Raw genomic sequence first — 16,915 nt, 5'->3', positions numbered from 1 at the left:
CTCGCATCCCCACAGAGCTGCAAGAATGTGAAGACTGTAGAGCAGGTGCTGAAGGTCACGCCCAGTCGGCAGGTGGCCAGGCTGGAGATCTTCAGCCAGCAGGAGGACGGCAGCATCATCGCGCTGAAGGACGGTGAGAAGGTGGGCTGGACGGCAGGGGACATCCTGCAGGACCTGCACTTCCAGATGTTCGACGAGGCCGACCGTGCGGTGCCTCTCACCCCCAGCCTGGCCAGGAAGATCAAGGTGAGGAGGATGGACTGCAGATGGGCTTTGGCATCAGTACACAGATCCGGAGGAAGGTTCATTCTGCGTTTATACACACGCTAGCTATGATGCTGAAAAAGCTGCATGTGTTTCTAACATTTTTGCCTATTTTAGCATCGTTGGCACCGTTAGATTTATTTGAACTAACTCATTAAAATGTAAACAAATATTTTAGTGGCTAGTTAGCAGGCTTTTCCCCCTAGGTTGACTGGCCATGGGAAAAGGCTAGCTAGCTTAAAAACAAACTCAAAAAAACAGAAGGCGTTTTCAGGCGTCGTGCTCTTCTGATGCAATAAGTCGCCATAGCGACCGCTTCGGCGACGTGAGGAGGCGGTCCGGGTCCGGGAGGCTTTGACCGGACGACGTTCTCGGGTGTTTCTGCTGGACTGCTGGCCCCAGCAGCTCTGTCCGTGTCTCCTTTTCAGGTGAACTGGCAGGCCAGCTGTAAGGAGCTGGACCAGGGAAAGCTGCCCAACATCCCCGTGCCCACGGTGGCCAAAGAGGAACATTACTACCAGGTCTCCCTGCAGGACGAGACCTCCTCCGTCACGTGCTCCTTCACCATCATGTGAGTGCCGCACCTGTGCCGAGTCCAGAAGGTTGTGCCCTCAGATCCTGCGGCTGGCAGAGTGATCATGTGATCATGTTCCCATCGGACCTCATATATATGCTGTGTGTGTATATGCTCTGGGGTCCAGTCAGCATCAGATCCCCTTCGTGTGTTTTTCTTTTCTATTGGGGAGGGGGGGGGGGGGGAAATCTGTTCTTAGTGGTGACTGCTTTGCATACTTTTCTGTGACTAAAGCAGTAACTGAGAACTTGTAGGATTGAGTGTCAGACAGAGCTGGGATAGCAGCCAGTCCCCACCCCCAGTCTGACTCGCAGTCCTGTCCCCCCCCCCAGGCCCCGTCCCGACGAGCCCAAGCGCATGAAGGCCACCTGGAAATCCATCGCCTCTGTGCGAATGGGGGAGTTGCTCCCTGTGGATATCTGTGAGTCTCTCCGGAAGCACTGAACCCCTTCCGCTTGCTCCCACTTCCTGTCCGACCTTCTGATGTGAAACTCTATCCCCGCCTCTAGGTCTGGAAGTCGTCGACCAGTTTGGCAACAAGACCCCAACGCTGACGTCGGCCTGCGTGAACTCGTTCGGGGTGTCCGCAGATGGGCTGGATAAAACCAGCCTGAAGGTCACGTGGCAGGTAGAGAGTCGAGTATTAAGTGGGGGTGTAAACGACGGCAGGGGTCGCAAAGCTAAATTACCTGGGGGCCACTGGCTAGGGGGGGGTCTTCTCCCATGGCGGCCGCTTGAGCTGTTTTGTTTTGTTTTTCTAAATGAGCCGAAAGAGAAACAGCTTTGCTTGATTTTTCTGATGATGTGACCAAATTCTGCTAATGAGTGGGGGGGGCAGGGGGGGAGTGCCGATGCTGATTAATGGAACATATATGTTACATTGGACATTGTGGGGGAAAATGAAAAATCGACCTGCAGGCTAGATTTTAATGCAATCCAATACAACTTTATTTATAAAGCACTTTAAAAACAACCAGCACAGGACCAAAGTGCTGTACAGTAAATAAGTTAAGAAAAATAGATGAAATGATGATGAATGAGCCGCATAAAACTGTCTCGTAGGCCATGGTCCGTAGTTTGAGACCTTTGGTCTATGGTTTTGTATGTTCTCTGTGTGTGTGTGTGTGTGTGTGTGTGTGTGTGTGTGTGTGTGTGTGTGTGTGTGTGTGTGAGAGAGAGAGAGAGAGACAGATCTCATCCAGTAAATACTCTGCACATCCTGGGATGGGATTCAGGTTCTCTCTGGTCCTGAGAGATTATAGAACGTGGGTTATGTGCTTTGTGAAGGTGGTTTTCTAGTCTGCAGGGTTTCCTGTAGGTTTTCAGAGGGCCTAGGTGCCGCCCGGGTTCTGTGAGTGGAGTTGTGGAATATTTTAGAAAATGCAGCACAGGAGAAATTTGTTGATTTTGTAACATTTATAATTTATTCTCACCATTATTTTTACATTCTGATTGGTTGCCCAGTAGCTACTGGTAGGAACGTCACGATACCAGAAATTTAGTAGTCGGTACCAGTGAAGTCCCATGAATTCAATAACGCAAAAAAAAATCATGTGTACTTCAGCATGCACTCCTTTGTTTAAAACTTTTGAACGTAACAAAAACCACATGTGATGTGTGTATGTTTGCTAACTTCACTCTTGCCTCTCCTGGTTGACATCTGCTTCTGGCTGATACTGTGAAAGAAAAATGGTGATACTTCAGTTATCTGGAACGCTACATGGATATCGCAAATAAAAATAATGATTTCATCCTTATCCTTTAATATGTGAAGCACTTTGGATACATTTTAATGTAAAGTTAAAATAAATTTAAACTCGCTCGCCTTGAAGTCTTTGAATAGGTCTGGATGCCTGTCTTTTGAGCTGTTTTGCTAAGTGTTTCGTCCTTTGGACTGAAATGTACGATGGCACTATTTGTATCCTGATCAAACGCACGAAAGCACTATTTAACAGAATTGAACGCTCGTAAGCGTGTATGCTGCATGCGTCAGGTCCGGTACCTACGTTACGGTAGAAAAACGAACAGTCAGGTTTGTAGAATTTTGGCATTGACTTGTCACTGCAGTATTGGTCCTCGTCGCATCCCTAGTTACTCCAGCGTGGATGGCGTTGATTCAGCCTTTAGGCGCTCCGCAGAATCACTTGGGCCTAAGCCTTTCTATGGTACGGAAAACCCTGGTTTTGTGTCTGCGAGCCGTCCAGAAGTGGATGGATCATCAACCCCTCACTTCAGCGCCCAGTTTTCATGGCTTGCCGTTACTGTTATGCGACGCACATGTTGGCATCCATCGATTTCTCACAGGTCATGGGGGGGGTTGTGGTGTTTGTCTCGTTCCTCTGCTCGCAGGAGAGCTCGCAGTCCATCGTCATCCAGGGGGTGCGCTTCCTCCCTGGGGCCCCCGGCCCACGGGAGCTCTGCTTCGCCTGGAGGGAGTTTGCAGAGTGTGTGCGCCTCAACGTGTTGCCCGGCCCCCCCAAACTGCTTAGCCTTCTGGACAAGCCTGAAGAGGTACAACCCCCTCCCCCCTTCTAATTGGATGGATGAGTGGATGTTTTTTTTTTTTTTTTTTTTTAATCCTGAAGGAAATTGCAGGTGTACAGTAGCACAACGCACACATTTAGACAGTAACGAAAACATTGAATAAACAGTAACAATAAATAACCGTAAATGATGCAAACAATGTTAGATGACAAAATTAGACGAAATTCCGTTTTCACGTCGAACGAACGGTTGAATGTTCGGTGATCATGAAGTATGCCTTATCTTGACCGTACGACGGCCGTGATGCTGCTCTTGAGGCTTTCCCACTTCCTCTGATAGGACGCTAACGGCCGTGTCTGGGTGTGTTCTCCGGCAGCCCCTCCAGGTATTCAGCGGGAACAGTATCGAGAGGCCGCTGGTGGTTCAGATCTGCGACGAATGGGGGAGTCCCTCCCCCGAGCCGGATGCCATCATCTCCCTGAAGGCCACCTCCTCTGACCTGAGTGTGAGGTCGCCTTTCCGCATGTGTCTCTGATGGTCTATAACCTCTGACCTGAATGTGAGGTCGCCTTTCCGCATGTCTCTCTGATGGTCTGTGACCCCTCGCTCCCTTGTGTGACCTCTGACCTAAAGGTGAGGTCGCCTGTTTGGGGCTTTCCGATATGACTCTAATGGTCTGTGGCTCTGAGTCTCCCCCCCCCCCCTTCAGCTGATAACCCTCAGTGGCAGCCAGTTAAGCCGCCCCCGTTTTGGTGCCAGAGCCCCTCCCCCAGTTTTTTATGTCCACTCCCTCCTGGTTCGCTCCACATAGCACTGGTCATTTTCCCAGTTCTCCCATCTCCCTATCCAATCTTTCATTCATATTTATTGCGGTGGGGATCCAATATTCATCAGTAACGATTCGCATGAACCTCCGTCTGTCCAATACTTAGGTCTGTCGTGCTGCTGATCTAATGGACAGAACAGTTATGAGACGATGTGACTGATCATGGAAACCAGGGTCTGGTATCTGCAGCACCAGCCTGCCCCCCCCCCCCCCCCCCTTCTCAGGCTTCTGTGTGCTATGTCTGTCTTGCAGATCACGCTGGTGCCCCCCGCACAGGCGGGTGACTGGGAAGGGAAGGCGAGTTTCCTAGTGAAGAATGTCACGGCAGCAAAGTGAGCAGAAAGCCTCGTTCACAGATATTAGAATCATTACCGTAAAGCTGTATGGCTCTGCTCAGTATATACAGAACTGCAAGAATCTTAGGCAGTCAAAGGAAATGTTTGAAACTATTTCTGTGTACTAAGTATATGCACTATATGGACAGCAGTATTGGGATGCACCTCTTAATCATTGAATTTCATTCAGACCCTTTGCCACAGGTATGTAAAATCCAGACCCCAGCCACGCACTCAGCTTTACAAACATTTGTGTAAGAATGGGTCATTCTGCAGAGCTCAGTGTAGTGCTGTCATAGAATGCCTCCTTTGCCACCTCACTCATCCCACGTATTTGTTAAATTTCACCCCCAAAAACAATCATTTTCATTAATTGCCTCAGATTTTTGCACTGTACTGTCTATGTGAAGCTTTACATTAGCAGTTTCTGAACTACGGTGGCTGCCTTGGGTCATTAGGGTTGCAGTGTGATATTCATATGCCTAATGGTGAATGTGTAGTTGCTGGCCCACAGCTTTGGACCTTTTTAACTGCCTACGTCTCCCTCAGGGGGGAGTACAGCCTGGAGTTCAGCGGCGCCCTGGGCAAGCAGTCCATCCCGGGGCCAGTGGTGAAGCTCAAGGTGGTGCCGGACCCCAACAGACCCGTCAAGCTGACTGTGAACTATGACACGGCCTCCGAGTTCCGCGCCGGTGGCTTCTTCCCAGGTTCGTCACTAGGGGGCGCCGCGTCTGGGCAGGTTGTGCCTCCATGCAGCCCATAAGCAGGCCCTGTGTGATCCCTGCAGTGTTCTCGGTGACGGTGCTGTCTGAGGATGGGGGAGCCATCAGGAACCTGAGCCCGGCCTCCATATCCATGCTGATGTGGAAGGGCGAGTCCATGGGGCCCCGGCCCCCCTCCGGGGTGAGTCTCTCTGGGAGGGGCTGATTCTCAAATCCCTTTCCAGTTTCTGTAGCTGGTTCATCTCTTTCTGCTGCATTGTTTCTTCATTTTCAATTTCATATCCCCTATTCCAATCTGAGAACAGTGGACCGCTCTCTCCCCCACCTATTAAACCATGTATTCTCTACCCCAGCCCCCCCCCCATGTTGAAAAAATGGTGCATCCCTCTCTTCCCCTCCAGGCTGCCGCCCTCAAGTGCAGCAAACCCAAGGAGACCGAAAAGGACGACTGCTTTTATTTCAGGTGTGTGTTCTGTCTGACCCTTGGCCCGGGGCCCAGTTAGGGGGCCTTGTCTGTTTATCACTGGGGTTTGCCCCCTCCTCCATAGGGGGGGTGAGCCTCCAGCAATACAGAAGCGCATTTTATATTAAACCCGAGTCAGACTGTAAATCGGTATATAGGACAAGGGTTCCCAAACTTTTTCACCTGGTGACCCAAAAGTGAGATTTGTCGTCTGCCTGGGACCCAAACCCAAAATATATATAATGAAATACCATTAATGATATAAAAAGATAGAAAACACAGAAGGAATAAAAAAAAAAAACAAAAGTTGAAGTATATAAATAATATTTATTATTAAATAAATGTTTTTAAGTGATTTTTATTTATATTACTGTTTAACAAACCATTCTCTCATCTCTTATAAAACTGTGGAACGTTTGACAAAAATGAAAATGCAGATTTTTGTATTTGAGCCAAAACACTGATAACATTGAGCAATTAATGTATCTGTATGTTTCCTCACCTCCCACCACACCCCTGCTATAAAAGCTGCAGTTTATATTTTTCTGTCCCAGCATTAGACTAGTTTAGTTTTAGTAAGAAGATTTAATGGGAAGTATGTGGCTGGTTAGAGCTTCTCACGAGCAGCTCTATTCGGGGTACAGTGTTCCTGAGGTCATGCTCAGCATTTAGCTTGTTTCTCTATTTGGTTTTCAAATATGCCAGGGTAGAAAAAAATCCAGATTCGTAAAGGTTTGTTGTACCAAATTGAATCAGTACATCAATGGCTTTATCAGCCAAACAGGAGAAAACTGCTTACTGCAAATGAGCAACCCAAATCCGTGAGCGTGGTTGTCTCAAAACGTACCTTGCTGCCATTGTTAACTTGTAACAATGTAACCAGTGACTGCAACTCAGTCTGACTTAGACTCCGGTCTGATGATGGAATGGATTCCTTACCCACTGCAGGTTTTTAGATCCCTGTGAGTCGAGGAAGTAGTGCTGAAAATTTTGCTTGTAGCCTGGCCAGCTGCTCAGCTATGACCGGCTCCCCAGAGGCAGACGTCTGTCTTCTGAAAGGTAGTTGGGACTCCCACAGACCTAGGCCTGCTGTGATGCCCTGCGATGCACCTTCAAGCTCTAGAACTCTGCTTTCCTTCCCTTGAAGGACTGTATTCAGTGAGCTGAGCTGATTGAATATATCCACAAGGTAGCCAGATTTTCCAAGCCATATTTCTTGGAAATTCTTGGCAGGTTCTGGCTTTTCATTCTGGAGCTAGATGAAGACCTTCTCCTTAATCTGCCAAAGCCTTTCCAGAACTCAACCTCTGGAAAACCACCTAACCTCACAATCAAAGAGCAGGCACTCAGCCCCCATCTCCCTGCATGGTTCTCTGAAGAGTCTTGTTTTGAAGAGGTCTCTCTCTCATCAGATTTCCTCCCCTCACCACTACATAAAAAGCCTGTCCTAGGTCATACTGCAGTGCTTTGCTGGCCAGTGTCTCCCTGTGTATGATGCAGTGGGCGAGCATCATATCTGGAGCCGTTCTGTGAGCATGAACCACAAAACCAGACTTATTCTCAGTCATACACCAGTACGAACACCAATACAATTTACCCATTCCAGTTGGAACGTTAAGTTAGCGTCCACCACCCTGAAAATATCCTTTTAATCCTGTTTAATGGGTACGCAGAAGACCCACCACCGTAACCCATATTATAAATTAGGCTTTTCATGGTCAATCAGTGACCCACCACAGCTGAGGCTGTGACCCATAGTTTGGGAACCCCTGCTATTGGAGAACCAATACCATCTACTTTCACACCAAAAGAGCCCCATGATTACTTTTCTTTGTCATAGAAGCCTTTTAAAGTTCAGACTCAGGTTTATCTCTTGTCTGGCTCTGATATTACCGAGTGTTTGAGGTACTTTCTTTTAGTGTTTTAAATATATATGTGGTTTCTTTCATACTGGACCCTCATTTAGACAGTTTTTTTTTTAAAACTCTCTCTGTACACCTGTATTCCTACAGGGACAAAATAATTCCAGACCGCATTGGGAAGTACACGATCCAGTTCGTAGTCTGCGTGGATAAGACCAAATGCCTTTGGAGTCATCAGGTCAGTCTCCTCTCAGAAGCTCTGCAGTCAGGGACTCTGTTCCTGTCTCTGTGCCATTTTGAGCTTATTTGGTTACATTTGTGTGTCAGTAAATGTCTTGAGCACCTTTTGATTTGCTGTGAATGTCCCTGTACTATAAATGCAGGAGCGTTCCAATCTGATTTTATGTATACATATGGCCTGATGTCAATGGCTGCTTGACAGTCAGAACGTTGAGGGATCTAATTGTAACCCCTGTGTCATCACCTACTGTTTTTGGTTAGATGACATCTGTATTTCGAAATGTACAGATATTTTAGCAGCTGCAGACATGTGATGCATGAACCGGTTAGGAGTGGGTATTGGGAGGTCATCTGTATGCCATACCCTCACAAGGGCTAATTGGTTCTGTTCTCGACCCATTTCGCTCCACACGCACTCCAGTACGTCATGAACGTGGTGCCCAGCATTCCCGAGAAGTTGATGCCAGACTTCCAACCGCCGACCCCAGTAGTCTCCAACATCCGCGAGGTTGAGAGCCGGACCCTGGTGAAGAGCCTGTCGCTGAAGATCATGGTGAGCCGTGGCGTCAAGCTTCGGCAAGGAACCGGCAGCGGTCGGCGCGGGTCGAGTCTCGCCTTTTCACACGCCAGTCTGGCTGCTCTTTCACGGGAGATGTGGCTGTGATGTCGTCTGGTGGTGGTTTTTTTTGTGTTGTGGCTACATTTTAACTGGTTTGTAGGGGAGGGGGCATTAACGGAGGCTGCGTTTACTTTTTGGGTATTTTTATCCTGATATTTATCTTTCCATGGAGGTCTGATCTAGCTCCTACCCTCAGGAGAATGTGTTGGTACTTAGAAGGATATCACTTACTAAGTAGTAGTCATTCCTAAAATACTTTTATTTTGGTGTCGCCCCCTACAGGACGAGTACAGCAATCCCGCTGGAGCTCACCTGAATGGGACAGTACAGGTGTCCTTGAGGGGCCCTGCTACTGGTATGGTGGAGCTGCCTGTGTTTGAGGGAAAGGTTAGGAGCAAGTCTTTCCAGCTCTCCGGGGGCATGGCTGAAATCAAGGTGGGTTGCGGGGGTCCTTTGGGGCAATTCCAACAGCCAGCGCCCCGGGTTACTTTGGAGCGCCCTTCAGCACTTTCGCCCTTTTCTGTGGTGCCAGGATCTCGTGATCCTGGAGAACAGCCCCGGGACGGATGGGATGGAGTACATTCTGGTCTTCCAGCCCCTGGTGCGTGGGCTGCCGACAGACAGTGTGCTGAAGTCGTTCGAGCTCCCCTTCATGTTTTACAATGGTGAGCAGGCAAAGTCATGAAGTGGTCAAATAATTTTCACGAAGAGCCCTGTGCCGCCCCCGGACACTAATATATTGGCTTAAGTTCTGAAGGCTGAATGTGGTCAAGATATGTGCTGGCAAGATCCATAAATCTCCTACAGAAATTCCTCTCCTACCTGTCTAATTCACTGTGGTTCTTCATCACTGTAAGGCGAGCCGTGTTTTTATCTGGTAATGTAAATCTCGTGTGTGGAGGCTTTGAAGTATGTTGTGCAACCTGGTGCTCAAACTAGCTTTGAAGAATCAGAATCATTTTATTCAAGTGCAAGGCATTTTGTCGGTGCAGGTGGTGACATGAAGTGTACAAGTAAACGTACAACGAAGAGAAAAGTACACAAAAGAAACAGAAGAAAAAAAGAGAATTAATGATGTGCAAATAAATGTAGGCATAGCTGCGACAACCAGATATTGGATGCAAGCAAAAAATCAAAGCAAATCACTTTCACTGTCACATAACTAGAACGGCTGCGCTAGTGAGTGAAAGTCTTGGGTCACGAGTTCTTAATCGCAGTGCAGTTCATTAAAGAAATGCAAACTGTATGGGAAAACATCTGTACAACTACTGTAAGTAAAGATTATATAAAACTGTACAGCAATATACAAACTACATATATGGTACTTTGGGTCGTGTGCAAATAAGCTTAGAAGTTATATGGTTCTTTGAATTATATATTTTAAAACATTGCATGTTGGCTTATATGAATCAATAAAATCTCTGCCCCCAGATTCTAAGAATCAACAGCAAATGGCAACTCTGACCCAAAAAAAGGACCGTCTCTCTCAGTCCATCATCGCCTACAGGAGCCTGTTTGACACCAACAACCAGCTGATCTCCGAGCTGAAGGGCAAGTCCCCTTTTTGACATTGTGCAAAGCCATGAGGGACGGCTTTGAGACCTGGAAATTATATGGGGGTCCGTTAAACATGGCTCTTTTGATCCTGAATGTGCTTTTTTTTCCACCACAGATCAGCTGCAGGACGCTACCAACAAGGAAGATTATCTGAAATCGGAACTCAAGAAGATCGATATAAACCCCACACTAGTGTCCACTGTGAGTGCTGGAGTTGCCTCGTTTCCGTCCATTTCAGTCACACCATACCGTTTTCTTTCGCAGTTGAACCCTCTGCATACAGTACAGCCCACTGTTGGTCAATAAATAGCAGTTGTGTATCCTGCGATTCTCATGCCTCCGTTTTGTCGCGAAGGGAACAGTTGGACGATGTGGGCGGCAAGGTGCACGTCCAGCTGCCCGGAACATATTAATGTGCTGGAAAAAGCCAGCTGTGAATCCGCGTCCAGATGGCTTCATGCGCTGTCATTTTCAATTTTTTATTTTTTTTTAGCTTTTATCGGGGTGGCTCAGCAAGCTGTCATGTTGGAAGGAGAAAGCAAGGGACTGAATTTTGGAATATTTGTTTGTTGCTACGTCACTTCTGATCGTAACCTGTTTCGTGTAATGCTGTTTGTAGTTGTGCTACTTTTTAAAAAAAAAAATAAATAAAAAATCATCCCTTTTGTTTGTCTCCAGTTGTGCAATTCCCTGGTGAAAGCCCATGGTGAAGAGTGACTTAGTCTTCAGCCCAGATGTACAGATTTCAAATTTAATGAGATATTGTTTTGAAACTGAAAACTGGGTTATGCTTAAACATTAATTTCAAATTCAAATGTGTACCCTGAAGGCATGAGGAATGCAATAGAGTCCATGCCCATTCTGCGTCCCTCTCTGGGCTTGCGTAACATTCTTCAGTGTTTAATTTGTGGGGGTGTGTGTTTCCACTTTTGTCACAGGTGGAAGCCATTGACGTCCTTATCTCCCAGAAGAAGGCAGAGCAGGAAAGGCTCCTGAAGCAGCCCCGACGGGTGTGCTCTATCCCCGAGGCCTTCAGAAGCAACCCTGACGTCCTTGGAAAGGTGACTCCCCCCCCCCAATAAAACCCAGCCCTGGCTGTTTAGAATGTTATGTTGAGTGGTTGTAGCAGACAACAAAGGTCATACCACAAAGTGTTGGAAGGACCCAACTCCACTTGGTCGCTGATCCCCTTGAGGTCAGGTTGAGTTCTTCTCTTCCTGCGCAAGAGAGCATGGATCTGACCTCCTTTCGTCTAGCTTCTGCACCTGGTAATGCTCATCAGTGCATTTTGCCGCTCAGCACCAAGAAGGTTGAGGGATCCAACTGTAGCCCATATGTCATCAAGAACCACCTACTGTTTTTGGTTGGACGATATCTGTATTTCATAATGTACAGATTTTTGCAGCTGCAGACATGTGATGCATAGACTGGTTAGGAGTGGGTACTGAGGGCTCTTCTGTAGCTTTTTCCATAAGTGGCTGGTTAGGGTGGTTTCACTGACCTTGTAACGACAGTCTTTGTGTCCCTAGCATGAAAGCCTTGCTTGGTTTCCCTGCTCATCGATGTTCTGGTTGATTGCAGCCACTTCTGTCTGTTGGTTCTCTAGTCATTCAGAAGGAAACAACCTTGTAAGGCCTATCCAGGTCTCCAGTGGATGTGTAATTGCTGCCGTATGAGCAGTGCACCAGCAACTTAGCAGGAACTCATTGGCTATAAATTACCCTGAAAGGGCCCCTATGTTTCCCCCCACAAGTTGCAGTAGCTCCTCCAGAAGATAGAGGGGGGGGGGTGCATATCTAGGAGCCCTCAGGAAGTTTGATCAGACTTGGTCTACGGTCCTCTATCCTGTGCTGTCTCAAATATGGTGCCATTCTCTGACCGTATTGCTGTGGGTTTCAGTTTGATAAATTCAGCCTCTGTCTGTTAGTCTACTCTGCATATTCAGTGCTGTTTATCGGAGTGTTAATGTAAACATTTTAGCTATGCTTGGTGATGCTGTACTTGAGTAATTCTAACGTCACATCCCGTGCTCAGGTCGCCCACTTGGCTCAGATTGTGGACATGGACGTGGCCCGGGTCCTTTCCTGGCACCTCTCAGGTGACATGGACTGCGTGGTGACACTTACGACGGCCGCCGCCCGACAGATCTACGATGACACACAGGGCCGGCAGCAGGTTCTGCCGCTGGACTCCGTGTTCTGGAAGAACAGCAACAGGTACATGGCGGCCACAGATGCACATTGTTGGGTTCGCTGTTGGTCTTTGGCTTTTGTGGTGGGTGGTTGTTGGGTCTTGTGGTGGTTGATGCTTATTGGGTGTGGTGGTGGTTGATGCTTATTGGGTGTGGTGGTGGTTGTTGGGTCTTGTGGTGGTTGATGCTTATTGGGTGTGGTGGTGGTTGTTGGGTCTTGTGGTGGTTGATGCTTATTGGGTGTGGTGGTGGTTGCTTGAGTGTTGTTTCCTTCTAGAACTTCTCCCCTATATAGCCGAATGGAGCTGTTCTGTCTCAGTTGGGTGCCCCCCTACCATATCCATCAGATACACTGAAGCCGTCTAGTCCAGTGTGCTCTCTCTCCTCTCCCGTTGCTCCACCTCCAGTGCACCATGTCTCTGACATCAGCTGTCGGTGTTTCCCTCATGATTAGGCCCCTCCCCCACATACGGAATGGCGTCTGCACCTTCATCCCTCAGGGGAACCCCATGTTTGCCCGTGACCTGTTCATCTTCCCCAAGAACGCAGAGAGCTGTCAGATTGGTGAGTCTGACGTGAGGGGCCAGGGCTTCAGGGTCCTGACAGGCCCCAGTGTGCTCCCTTCAAGTCGGGGTATCATAGCGGTTACTGGTTTTTAAGTGGTGACTTCCCCGCCCCCAGCAGCTTTGACCTGTGGAGTAAACAGTTCCAGATGGTTCTGTAACGAGCTACTTCCTGTAACAGCCCACTGGATGTTGATTGCCCTTCAGTGCTGCCTGGATTATAAGGCTGGAATAAGCTGTTCTTTGTTCGGATTCTGATCGCTCACATTTGGCCTTAACCCTACCCCAGACATCATTTTCTGCTCCCGTTTCGTCATCTGCGTTCACCCCCAGGCAGCTTTCGGTCTGTAATGGCTTCCTGCACTCACTTTCAGTTTTCGGCAACCTCTTGGGGGACACCATCCTGGTGGACAGTCTGGATGCCGCAAACCACTACCGCAAAGGGGTGAGTTGGGGTGCTGCTGGCCCACGGGCCTCGTCAGCTTGAGGGTGACCGTGATTCTCTGACGGTACTGTGTAATGTGAGGGTATCAGTCGCTCAAATGCTGAACGTGAGTGTTGTTTATGCATGTCATCATATCCAGCAGCATTTATGTAGTTATGGTGCCCATTTGGAGCCCAGCCCAAAATGCCTGATTTCCAATGTAGCATTACATCATCTTTGCTGATGACATCAGCTTGCTGGTTCTTGAGGATTAACAAACAGCCCGAAGGCAACCATGTTTGTAGTTGTGTAGCTAAATATCACCCATATTGATTAGCTGGCACAAGTTTGATGTCCCCTTTTTTCGTCCTCCAACAATCAGCAGGCTGTTCAGGGGTGCATGGCTTACTTGAATTTCCAGTGGGGCTCAGTAAAGTATTTCATATACTCACTCACTCACACACTCTCTCTCTCTCTCTCTCTCTCTCTCTCTCTCTCTCTCTCTCTCTCTCTCTCTCTCTCTCTCTCTCTCTCTCTCTCTCATATATACTGAGCAGGGAATATGGGTTTGAGTACAGTGACCATATGCAGGGATGGACATAACTGGTACGCATTCACCTTTAAAAGCCATACGCGTGACAATCGATTGTGGTAACAGTGCATTTTGTGTGCATTTTGCATTGATATGAAAACCACTATCATGCATTTTAATCTTTATATGTTAACTACTTCATTTGAGGTATACAGGTTAAAATGAAAGGTATTTTCTTGTCATAGCCGCACAAATACAATCGATTGTCGCACGCATCGTTCTTAAACAGGAATGTCTACTTGTGTACCAGTTATGTCCATCCCTGACCATATGGGACAGGATGTGCTTCACATTTGCCTTTGTGGGCTTCATTTGATCCTATAGTTGGACACCCCTCCCCCAGGTTGTTCAAAGTAAAATGCAGTGCCCCTTCCCCCAGGTTGTTCAAAGATAAATGCAGTGCCCCCTCCCCCAGGTTGTTCAAAGTAAAATGCAGTGCCCCCTCCCCCAGGTTGTTCAAAGTAAAATGCAGTGCCCTACCCTGCTGACCCGACACGGGGAGCGAGTGCGCAGTAACGGCAAGTTTGGAGGCCTGCAGAACAAGGCCCCACCCATCGAGAAGCTCCGGGGCCAGGTGTTCGCTGCCCCACCTCCCCAGCAATACTACACACTTTGCGGGGAGATTGGTGAGTGCATTCGTCGATGGCTTTGGTCCCTGACGCTAATTGACCAAAGAGAACCTAAAGCAGAGCTGCTAATGTAGCCATGGCAACTGTGACACAGTTGTCGTAGTAATTCTTCTAATATCACTGCACCCAGTATTTCTGAGGTGAACGACGAGGGCAGACCCAGCACTAGGGTGTTTCTCAGTTTGCGTACTTGACCGTACTTTTCTTCTCGTGTATCCATTTTACATCATCATCTATTGTCGAAGACTAGTTCATATACTCAAGAACACAAGTACACGAGGACGGTAAAAGTCCCCAGATGTCATTCTTGCCCTGCCACGAATATTAAGGATCGGTTTCATCCTCGCCAAACGAGACCAGTCGCATGATTGACTTTGCCCAAGTTCATTCTTGGGAGGCAAGTTGGCAAGAACGGTCTTGCAAAGACCACAAGTACAATCTTTGCGTTGATTGTATTGAGAAACTCCCCTTGTGCTGCCGCTTGTGTATTAACCTGCAGCTGCTTTAGCGTAATGTCACTCCCTGGGCCTGACTGCCTCATGCTGCTGGCCTCAGATCTCCTCCAGCAGTACAGGATGGCCATGGTGAAGAGCCAGGAGACGAGAGAGGAGTACGAGTGCCACCTGGAGCACCTGCGCTCCCCCGAGATGGTGCAGAAGGAGCAGGAGTTGAAGGAGCAGGAGCAGCAGCTCAAAGACATCGAGACGACACTGGGTATGGCCACCTGCCACCAACCAGTCGGGCTTTAGAGCACCAATGCCTCCATATGTGTCCAGATGTGACAGGGGAGTGTTTGAAATATTCGGTCCCCCCCCATTCTCAGGCATGTCCATGTCCAGGAAGTCGAAAGGTCCCGGGACGAAGCGGTCCAGTCAAGGGGACGGCTCGGACATGAACCCCAAGAGACTGCGACGAGACAGCAGATCCTCAGTGTATGTATCGTGGGTGGACTTGAGGTCCTTATCCAGGATGGCATGTTTCTTAACCGATCCAGTGTGACGTTTGTAGAGTGTGACATGAGCAGTTGATGGATGGATCACTTAAGAAGAGTGACAGAGGGTCCATATAATGTCATTCTGTGTTTTAGGGGTCATCATTTTTCATTTTTATCTTTCAGGTCCGAATCTTCTCACAGCATGGGGACAAGAAGAAGAACCTCTTAAAAGTGCAAATATTTTCCCATCTCTGAATTTATTTATTAGTATGTAAATGCTGGAATTTGTACATTTTTCATGATAATGATGATTTTTTAAATTGCTAAAACGGGTGTCTGCTGAGTATGTTTATAAGTAACGCTCGAGCACCTTTGATTCCGTTTCTCATGCCGATCCTTAGATTTGACACGTTTCCCTGCTTGTTTTTGCTGTTTAATATAAGATGTAATTATCAACATCCATCCTATTAAAAGCTGCTTGCATTGTTTTTTTTTTTGTTTTTGTTTTTTTCAGTTTTTTTTTTAAAGTAAAATGAAGCGGCTACCTTTGTACACTTTTTAGTAGAATAAATGTTTAAAAAAATGGTGTCACGATGCTGGAGAATGTCGGTCTGGTCTGGTCTGGTCTGAATGAGCAGCAGGTTCTCTAGACAGGCGGCAGACTGTGGAACGCCAGTGTCCTGAATCAGCAAAGAAAACCAAATTACTGGTGAGAAAGGAGAGAAAAACATCCTAATCCCAGGCTGCTGCCACGTCTCGGGTCTTGAGCAGCCTGTGAGATGCAGTGTAGTCTGGAATCGTCCTTTGGAAGAGCTTCCCTGACCTCTCTGACCTTCCAGTGCTGTGACTACACCTGCACCAGGTTTGAAGGGCGGGCAGTTACCTACCAAAGGTACTGGAGTAAAGGGCTTTATGATCTTATGCACTCACTGCTCTGGAAGGCCCCCTGCAGGAGATCTGGGTACCTGCATCTTCTCAATAGTCGCTGCTTCTTTGGCGCTAAAACATTCAACATGTCACTGTGGGCATGAAAACTGGCTTCCTATTGCTGCCAACTGCACGGCACTTGGCAATATGGTAAAAATAATCATGTACCATGATATTGGGTCAGTTCATCAATAGTGGACTGGTTGTGGTATAGTCATTAGTGGCCCCCTGCAGGAGATCTGGGTATCTGCATCTTCTCAATAGTCGCTGCTTCTTTGGCGCTAAAACATTCAACATGTCACTGTGGGCATGAAAACTGGCTTCCTATTGCTGCCAACTGCACGGCACTTGGCAATATGGTAAAAATAATCATGTACCATGATATTGGGTCAGTTCATCAATAGTGGACTGGTTGTGGTATTTGCACCAAATAGCGGTATGCATTTGTGTGGGTTAGGTATTTTTATTAATTGATAAAGATAGGCTTGGTTTTTGTAAGCATAATGTAAGTTTTACCCCAAGACAGCAGTGGAAATTTTCTAGAGCATCAATGTGAGAAAGTTTACCAAATGGAAAAAGTTTTATGTAGTACCCTGAAGCTGTTAGATGTTGATGTATCTTAAAACGGCCTTCACATTTACCGGTAAGTCAGTGGATAGTCCGACCCAGTCAGCTGCGTACCGTGAATGGAGACTCCGTACCGGAGCCA

General features: G+C 47.6%; 1 protein-coding gene across 2 annotated transcripts in view; it reads left to right on the top strand.

Moving 5' to 3' along the window:
- smchd1 (structural maintenance of chromosomes flexible hinge domain containing 1) overlaps positions 1-15,763 on the top strand; it is a 40,324-nt gene extending 24,561 nt beyond the window's left edge. Inside the window, exons 26-49 of one of the 2 annotated variants that reach the window (XM_072710764.1) lie at positions 16-246; positions 693-835; positions 1,171-1,259; positions 1,348-1,466; positions 3,188-3,349; positions 3,699-3,827; positions 4,401-4,480; positions 5,033-5,190; positions 5,271-5,386; positions 5,607-5,668; positions 7,681-7,768; positions 8,192-8,323; positions 8,672-8,824; positions 8,922-9,054; positions 9,821-9,940; positions 10,062-10,147; positions 10,885-11,007; positions 11,981-12,162; positions 12,592-12,701; positions 13,075-13,145; positions 14,168-14,342; positions 14,901-15,059; positions 15,169-15,277; positions 15,463-15,763. In XM_072710764.1, coding sequence (XP_072566865.1) covers positions 16-246; positions 693-835; positions 1,171-1,259; positions 1,348-1,466; positions 3,188-3,349; positions 3,699-3,827; positions 4,401-4,480; positions 5,033-5,190; positions 5,271-5,386; positions 5,607-5,668; positions 7,681-7,768; positions 8,192-8,323; positions 8,672-8,824; positions 8,922-9,054; positions 9,821-9,940; positions 10,062-10,147; positions 10,885-11,007; positions 11,981-12,162; positions 12,592-12,701; positions 13,075-13,145; positions 14,168-14,342; positions 14,901-15,059; positions 15,169-15,277; positions 15,463-15,508 — 2,976 coding nt within the window. In that variant the 3' untranslated portion in view covers positions 15,509-15,763. Of the gene's footprint in view, positions 1-15; positions 247-692; positions 836-1,170; positions 1,260-1,347; positions 1,467-3,187; positions 3,350-3,698; positions 3,828-4,400; positions 4,481-5,032; positions 5,191-5,270; positions 5,387-5,606; positions 5,669-7,680; positions 7,769-8,191; positions 8,324-8,671; positions 8,825-8,921; positions 9,055-9,820; positions 9,941-10,061; positions 10,148-10,884; positions 11,008-11,980; positions 12,163-12,591; positions 12,702-13,074; positions 13,146-14,059; positions 14,126-14,167; positions 14,343-14,900; positions 15,060-15,168; positions 15,278-15,462 lie in introns of those variants that run through there. The other variant, XM_023838876.2, reaches the window with a different exon arrangement.
- The last annotated feature ends 1,152 nt before the right edge of the window (positions 15,764-16,915 follow it).

This window comes from Paramormyrops kingsleyae, chromosome 4, assembly GCF_048594095.1.
Source record: "Paramormyrops kingsleyae isolate MSU_618 chromosome 4, PKINGS_0.4, whole genome shotgun sequence".
In the NCBI taxonomy this organism is placed as follows: Eukaryota; Metazoa; Chordata; class Actinopteri; order Osteoglossiformes; family Mormyridae; genus Paramormyrops; species Paramormyrops kingsleyae.
Note: the sequence above shows the minus strand (reverse complement) of the source record. Positions and strands in the feature narration are given on the sequence as shown.